The 9,467-nt window shown below is 33.8% G+C and overlaps 1 protein-coding gene across 1 annotated transcript; it reads left to right on the plus strand.

Annotated features, from left to right (window-relative positions):
- Positions 1-1,884: 1,884 nt before the first annotated feature.
- Positions 1,885-3,433, plus strand: LOC128204612 (tyrosine-protein phosphatase non-receptor type 20-like). Its single transcript, XM_052906015.1, has 4 exons — positions 1,885-2,011; positions 2,298-2,455; positions 2,751-2,886; positions 3,347-3,433. The coding sequence occupies exons 1-4, from the start codon at positions 1,919-1,921 to the stop codon at positions 3,431-3,433; spliced, it is 474 nt and encodes a 157-aa protein (XP_052761975.1). The 5' UTR covers positions 1,885-1,918.
- Positions 3,434-9,467: the final 6,034 nt, after the last annotated feature.

The raw sequence follows: 9,467 nt of genomic DNA on the forward strand, positions 1-9,467 counted from the left end.
ATTAAATGTTCAATGCCATTTAGTCCCAAATGTTTCTCAAACATAGAAACAGTACAAGTACCCCCATAAAAACTTTTTAAAATATACATTCTCAAAATACGGTTATCATTAGTCCAGCAACATACATTAACCATATTTACGATATATTCCGCTTGCCATCATGTTCAAAAGACCCGTACCCTTCCTAATGACCGTTAACATATATATCTATCATATTGATTTGCCGCCTGCTGCCGTGGCGGAAGTTGCATATTGACCATGAGCCCTCATTCGTCCAGGGGAAATCCCATCCCTGAAGCAAACTGCTTTTGTTAAAGTTACGTTGCAGTTTCCTCCATGTTCTTATGATCTATATTCTCGTGTTTTGTATTAAAACTTTTGTAAATTGTACCAGGTGATTCCAACAGACCACGTCTTTATCTGTATTTGAAACCAGGCGAATCTGATTACATCAATGCGATATACTTCAACGTAAGTATTGCTTCTATATTAACATGACATATTTCTTTAACCAAATTGCTGGATGAAATGTGTATATCGCTCACTTTGCCTGAATCTAAACAATGTACATACGACAACTATCAAGAATTTCAGTGAATAAATATCACACATTTAAATGAAACTGCTACTTGCAAAATTGAACACACTTTGCAAAAACAAACAAGTTTTTCAAAACATAAGATTTTCAGTAAATGAAATATCGCTTCGATAAACTGATCGTACGATTCACGCACTGTTAAGATGGTCCCATATAGTTAAAACATAACGTACTATATTTCGATAGTGTTGAGTCGTAATAATATATGTTTACATCAATCAGTTGATTTGCCAGTATCTTTTATCATAGAAATACAGTATTCAACTGAATTTGTAGCACTGGAAAAATTTGTTTTTTTTTATTCAAGGTTTTGATCTTACGATAATTGGCCGTACGCATGTTAAAAAGATAGCTCTATAATTGTTTTTGGATTGGAATAAAATACACGGCATTTATTAGTCAGCAGAAGATTTGTTTGCTTGCTGAAACGAATAATTCATTACATTTCTACTGTAAATAAACTGATCGTTTTCAGAATGATAATACAATGGACACTACATGGACAATGTCAAATAAAAATACATGTAAAATAAATCTCTGTATACAAACCTAATGTAAAAGCCTAGCATACGCTAAACGAAAGCGACAAAACTCCCTTATTACAAAAAAATGCATATGTGTGACTCTCGTTATCAATAAAACGGACCATTTTGAAAATGATGATAAATGGAAAAAACAGCGACAATGTCAAAAGTAAAATGAAATGTTGAATGATACTTTGTACAAAGGCGAAACGTAACATAATAAATCAAATGTGTCACTTTATATATATTTTCAGAGTTACAAAACAAAACACCGTTTCTTGGTTTCACAAACACCACTGCCTGACACAATTTCCGATTTCATTACACTTGCTGTTCAAGAAAAGTATTCTTGTATTGTTAGTATGGAGACACAGGTAAATTATTGACATGTCATATGCTTTGAAAATGAAAACGGTATGTTTGTACTTTGACACAAATCATTAGATGTTTTACTGTGTTCTAATTGTCACCATTTCGTTTATATAACAAATGACGTACCCATCATGAAATAACGTCATTACACGTAAAACTATATAGAAATATATAACAAGTGCTTTAATTTAAAGTAAATTTCATAAATAAGCAAAATTTACTCATCAAGCACTAGTTATCTTTATAATAACTTTCTAATTTTATAAAGTCTCAACATTAATACATTCCGTATCGATTTGAAATTTATGTTCAATTATCTTTATCTTATTTAAATCTGAAAAAACAACAACAACAACTTGTTGCATGTTATTTATATTGTTTATTCCAGGGGATTGGCTTATAGGTTCCTGGTGACAATATCTCGATGAAGAAAGGTCTGGTTTCCATACTTTCCACCAGAGATCAAAGTACCAAACATTTTGTTAAACGAACGCTGCATTTCGAACACGACGGAAAAGTACGTTTTAAGGCTGTATGATTGTTACCAAAATAACAAAATGTCATTTATCTTTTGCTTGAAAATTGATATGTATTTCTAACAATTTCTGAAAGTTTATCTAGAAACGAATATGTGATTTCTAGTCTAAAATAGATGAAAACAAAAGCAATAACACCACTAATAACATCAACAACAACAGTATTACCACCACCGTCAACAGCGCAAGCAATAACAACCCTTTATGCGTTGGTGATATTATATTGCAAGCATTGCCTGTAAATATTATGATTTCGTTGGATTACAGACCAAGTCGGAGTTCAGAATACCACACTATGAACATCCGGACTGGGATAGAAGTCACAATACTCCGAGGTCGGCAGAACACTTTGTTGCCTTCATCAAAGAGGTTGAAGACGCATCCGAATCATCTCACATGAACGGACCGATACTGGTGCATTGCATGTACGTACAAGTTTTGTATAAGCCCCAAGTCGCCTTTTCTTAGTGTTTGTGAATTTGTGTTCTATGTCTTTGGCAAGCCCATTGCCACTAAACCGGGTTTATGTTTAAACTTATTGCTACTGAGCATGTTTCTGTAGCTTTTTGCATATATATTACTATTAAAGTACCTTTGATATCACGATGAACCGAGTATATCTGAGATAAATAAGATATTCTGTAGGCAGATATAAAGGCAATTGATATCCAAAACGACCGTAGACCCCACTGTTTACGCGATGTATTAACATTGTGACAGGAACGGTGCTGGAAAGAGCGGCCTTTTATGTGTTGTCTTGACATTACTTGAAACACTGAGTGAAGATAATGAAGTCAGTGTGGTTAATGCGGTGAGGAAAGTCAGGGCTAGACGACCGCTTTCCATTCCAAATAAGGTAAGTAATAATCTAACTTCCGGAGAAATCATGTTGTAAAAACATGTTTGATATCATGTTTGTATCACGATCAACGAAAACCGCAAGGACAAACTAGACAGAGACACATTAAGACACTGCTTGTTTAATGTCCATGAACGATACTTTCATTTGATGAACAAGAATAAACTTTAATAGTTTGTATTATATTACTCTTTGAGTCCATCATTTGTCTGTGTGTTACATGATTAAATATTTGTAGTTATTTCAAGATCGGCATCTTTGATAGTGTTTATGCCAAAGATGGCATAAGCGAATAAGTACTTTTGTCGTTGTATCGCCTAGACGTCATACTATTTATGACGTTGTTTATCGTATCAAATAGCATTATTAAAATGGTAGTTTGCTTTCCGTTTGGATATGTAAAAAGACTGGCTATGCAGAGTGATTATTACAATTGCAATTTTTCCTTCAATTTCAGGAACAGTTTTACTTTTGCTACGAGTGTGTTATTCAATCCTTGAATGCAACAGATAACGATGTGTATTACAACACAAGTCGGGAATGAACACAACTGAACAATTTGAAACACTTGGTGTGTAGCCCTTGGCACGAGCATCAAAGATAAATATGACATGATCAGCTACACTATTCATAATTTGCAGACATGGGGACACTTGCAAACGTAACATGATTGCAGTTATGCATAATCGTTATCACATACTTTAGCAAACGCTAGCATTTCATCTGTCAGTCAAAACATTGTGTTGTGAAAAACACTCATATATTTGCATAATTAATACTTTTATGATTTGTACCATTCTGCAGGGTGTTTTATTTAATCAGAACTATATCCCATAGAGAAGGCCTAATATGCAAACTTACCGTGCAATAGGTAACATTTGATAAGATACAGCGATATCTCAATATTTGCGCAGCTCTACCTGTACAGAAAGCTTGCCGATATAATATAGAAAGCATACTACAACGAACCCTCGTGATTGAAACGCTCATAACTGGAGCTTCGCACGCGTTGTGAATAATTTTGGTCGTGAAGTTGATGTAGTGGATGCAGTACGTATTGCTTTAATGTTTAATATATGCATTGTACATTAAAATTATCATGTTATTTAATATACATGTAAACGTGTTTACGTCATTGCAATTAAACTGCTTTATTTCATTTTTATAATAATACCTTTGTATTTAAACTGTTAATGTTTTTGCATTGATAAATGTTCCAAAGAAAGGAAGATATACACGTTATAGTACAGTTTAAAGACTGTTTTCATGTGAGTATTTCGGATGGGCATAATTATTGCTTCACAGTATATGTTTTGTTTTATATTGGTTATATTCTTAATTTAAAACAGGTCTCTGATATTCTATGTTTCTATCAATTTGCATTAGCATTGAACATGCACTTCTATTAATACTATACAGTTAATTCATAAATATATGCATTATTATTGATTAAAAGGCAGATGAAATATAACATTAATTTGTTGTTTTTTGCGCCTGGTTCGTTTCTTATATTAGTTGTAAATAGGTTCATGTAACCAGGTAGTCTCATTAATTACCACGTGTTAAATGTGGAATGGTCAACATAGAACAAAAATATCACGCCTCAATCAAACTTATTTGATATAAATTTTACAGTACATCGATGAATTTCTAAAACAGGATTCTGGTTTGTTTAATTTATTTACTTACGTAATGTAGCATTATATGAATTGCAATGAATGTATCGAAATGTTTTAAGTGCTCCACATTGACCTAATTCAAACACATATGTTGTATATATACTTATACTTAAAAATGTTCTTCTCTGTGACTGGCTGGACCAAGTTCCTTTGTCTGTGACGTTATAATTCACTACCTATCTGAGGTTCAAAGAAAAGCTTTGTTCAGTTATACCACAATTAATTTATAACAAGGTACAAACTCGCAAGCATCATTTATGTGTGTCGAACTACTACTTATTTCAATTCCGACTTTGACTTTGAGTTTTTATATTTAATTCTGCAAACTTAGGGTTTTCTCAACAGGTTTTAAATACTTTTTAGGCGATATTGTACAAAATTCGTTAATACGTCTATAAACGCAACATACAACATAATACGTTATTCATCAGTGACTATCGAAGGTGGCAGCGTCAGCAACGCAGGCAACATGATTTGAATCAAGATAAACCCAAACAACTCTGAAAACGTGCCCCTTCGCCGATAAGACAATACTTAACTTATATATCTCGTGCAAACAATAACGAATTACTTATTTATTCAATGTTTTGAAGATGAGACAGCGTGTTGTTGTTTGATTTCCATTCTCATTTCAATAATTAGATGAGCCGTTATTAGAAACACTAGTGTTTTATTATTTCCAAATGTAAAGCTTCTTAATATAGTATGTGGATGGAGGTCCTCCGAAAACGTAGAGTCTGGTGTAATCGATGCACTTTTATTTCTACAAGCAGAGAAAGGTTCTTGGACAATTTTAATCGGTTGCTCACCACCGCATTTTGCTAGTCGCGTTGTTTCCCTTTATTATGGAAGTTTTTATTATGGTGTTTTGGTTCAATAATTCTTGCACACTCGATAGGTACACTTTTTTATGTAAGTAAATTATAGTAAGCATTCTCCACCCAGTTTGTTAATTAATTGAATGGTAATGCCATAAAGGATTATGACCGCTGGTAACAACCATAATTCACGCTTACGATTTATATTGTAAAATACTTGTAGAACATAGAAACAATACTAAGCACTCCGTCTAAGCATATACCGTCTACAACAATTTAAGTGTGTCCCACTCACCAAACTATTACTTGCGCCAAATGTATTTGACACATTAACGTCATTATCGTTGTCCTAATCAACATCAAGCCACAGTTTCCAGTCCTGTATCATTGAAGTTTTCGTCAGCAAAAGATGGACTGGTGAGTTCATTAGAGATCATCTACAGTACCATATATTTTTAGGGTCGTTCACTTAATCCAGTTTATTTTCCATCTCCCCCCTTAAGGTTTCCAATATGATATAGAAAAGATAACTATCATTATAATCTACCAAATTGAATAAGGGTACCACATTTCTATGATGTACAGCGGATAGCTCAATATGTTAAATGTAAGTCAATGCTTATTTGATATTTATATGAAAACACGTATCACCAAACAAAATAAGTTTGATTTAAGTTCATTAAATATGCAAGCTTAAACACCAAAATAAATCAGCTCAACTCGTTGTCTATTTTTATATTTCGGCTTTCAGGACGTTCCAATGTTTCATAACGATGCTGGTACATTATAATAGAGGTCTGGCACAAAACACCGTCGCTATTTATGTACCATTTCGACAGTATATTACAATATTTCCGTCTCGACGATCTGGAGACAACAATTGTGTTTCTCGATCTTTGGCCTTAACACTCATTTAAACAACGCTACACAGGTGCCAGGTCTTTGATGCATTACAATTTAATGCAACACCTATTATATGGAAACGATCCTGCTTTGCATGATCCTCTTTTACTAAAACTAGTCTTTTGTAATATTATACAGGTTTCAAGCAACGCATGTGCCACCTAAGCCACTCAGCTACCAGCTGTGCATTTTAGTACAACAAACAAGCACCTACCTAGTTGTTACTTATAGTCTAATGTTCACCGAATACAATCAACCTCATAATTGATAATTTTCTAAAGAAAACGCCATTTATACATTGGTGTCACCGAGAAATGAATTAATATATTCCAAATTAAATTACAGTTAAAAATTAAATTAAAGTCCTACCACATGGATTTTTATGGGTGACACATTTATAACCCTTAAATGTTTATTCTCTACAATAGCCGAAATCCATCTATGTATATTTGAACTAGTTCCGTTTGACCAATTATTGCTATCTGCTCAGACACTTATCATTTTTTTACAAGACTTAAAGTAATAACTATTCATGACGAGGCTACATACAACTAATCGAGGACATGTCATTGTGGCAGAAGCAGTAGCCCGGTTATTAAACCCCAATTTCCTTATGCACATTTTGTCATCCTACGTTTGATAAAAAATAGTATATATATTATAAAGTCTACTATAGGGATAGGCGCCCAAGTCTCGGAAAAAGCAATCACACAGCCAATGCATGTAAATATGTGTCGACTTATCCCAATATATTTATGATAATCTAATACATCAAATTGGGACCTCATGATAAAAGTTGTCAATTGCAAAAAACTAGATTTTATTCAAAATACAAATTATGGAAAAGATAAAAAAAACATGCACTAGCTTGCAATCATGAACATCATACATATTTATTATGCATGCTAATAGCGACTGGTCCTCACTTGGTTGCAAATATACCTTATTAAACAAAATATGCGCTCTACAAACCAAAACCAGTCATGCATGAAAGGTTTGTATTAAACACATGGATTACAGTTATTTAACAGAAATGCTCATAGGACAGTCAATGTGGAGCTAGAGTTGCGTAAATAATAAGGTAAATTTAACTAATAAAGCAAAAGAAAACATAAGCATTTCATGTAGATGACAACACTCGTCCGTTTATCAAATAGCATAAGTCAACATTCATTTTGGGTTAAAATGTTAAGTTAAACCAGGCATTTAAAAAAGAATGTTTTCCAAACCTAAGTCTAAATTGCACCAGAAGACACTTCGATGTAACTTACTTGCTGTCATAAAATATGCATCAATTCATTTAATGAAGAAATGATGCCTGTTCTAAATAGAATTCATATACACTTAAAGTATAAGATCGCATTATGATTTCAATTGTATTAGACCAATGCCTTAAAGCCCGCGGATATGTATACACAAATGTCTGTGTGAACAGATCGATGTGTGGGCAGCCTTGCTAATAAATCGTTCAGTTGAAGGCGGGAAGAGCGAGAGGAAGGACCTGTCATAATTGCGGCTATCGAGCAAATTTTCCTGTTTAGCAGGTCTGTTATATGTGTTTTACATGATTTTGATTTGCTGATTAAAATGTTCAAAACGGTTTAGCAATATAACGAGTAACGTTTAAACAAACCAACAGTTTTTACTAAATAATAAACTTTATTTTCCATGAACTTAATTGTATGAACATCTTTTATTTTCCTTTTCTTAATTGAATAAACAACAACACATTCATTTAAAATCAATTATCATTATATGAATGTATGATTACTCGCATACACATAAAGCGTAAGACATGGCGTCGAAGATGTGAACGGTACGCCGACTGTTGCGTCATACAACTCTAGCTTGGTAGAAGGCAGTGTCATGGTCTAGGCAGGCATATCCTGGCACTACAAGACAACGCTAGTAGTGCAAGGAAATCTGACGGCCCATCAGTTTGTCGACGACATCCTGAAACCATGCCTGGTGACTTTCTTACAAGATCACCGTGATGTAAACATTTTCCAACAGGACAACGCACGGGCCCATTCCGCCAGACTGACTACTGACTCTATGAAACGTCAGAACATCAATGTTTTGCCCTGGCCTGCCTTCTCTTCAGACTTGACTTTCATTGAACATTGGGACCAGCTTGAAATTCATGTACACAGTGGACGTCACGTCTTCAAAAATATGGCCGAGCTTGTGCAGGCGCTTCGGGATGGGTGGAATACCATCCCCCTGTAGCGCATACAACGTCTGATTTGTAATATAACATGCACATGCCAAGCTTATGTCATTTGGCAAGTGTTACATTTCAAAATAGCCTAAACTTCATTTTAATCTGGGTTTATAATGGAGCTTCACATCAACGTCAGATATGATCATAATGTTCTATGGTGCGTTTTCATTGACTGCGCGTATATTTAATTTATATTTTTGTTGTTAAGATCCTCAAACTATCGTAGAAATTTGAATTGCAAAACATATTTTCGGATCTTTTACATAAAGTTTTATCGAATATTAGTTAATTTCCTTTTTAAGAAATAGACTGCAATTATCAAGTTTATCTAAGCAGATAAACTCACACTCAGAAATAACACGATCATTGATCATTTCTAAGTCTATAAAACTGCACACATATGAAACGCAAGTAAGGTACAAGTAAAGTACAGAATAGATGTTCCAACATAGCCCTTATTTCGTTTCTACTTGTATGAGTCGTATGAATATGGCGTGTATTGCAAATTGCAATGCTGTCTAACAGCTCAGATTACATTCAGCTACATTGGTAGATCTTGTTTGTAATTATTAAACTATGCACAATGGTCAGCTTACAAAACGTGAGGTTGAATTTGTACTTTTTGTGTAAGAGAAACCGCTATAGTGGTTGGTATGCTTTACATTTTCACCATCAATGTCACAAGAACAAAAACACTGGAAGTGAACGTTTATTGAGAGAACTGAAATACAAAAATAATATGCTCTGATAAGGTCATAATGACTGTTGGTCAAGCATATCAATAAATATGCAATTGTGTCAATGCAATGGATATTGACATGGATATTAGTTGTTTTTTTTCTAAAAGATATCATAGTAAAAACAAAATTACCTAAAGGAAAATTCAACATAATAAGCAATGAACCCTATTGAAACATATGGCAACATTCTGTCAACATTGATCTTTACAGCAAG

The sequence above is a fragment of the Mya arenaria genome, chromosome 10 (genome assembly GCF_026914265.1).
Source record: "Mya arenaria isolate MELC-2E11 chromosome 10, ASM2691426v1".
NCBI classification, from domain to species: Eukaryota; Metazoa; Mollusca; class Bivalvia; order Myida; family Myidae; genus Mya; species Mya arenaria.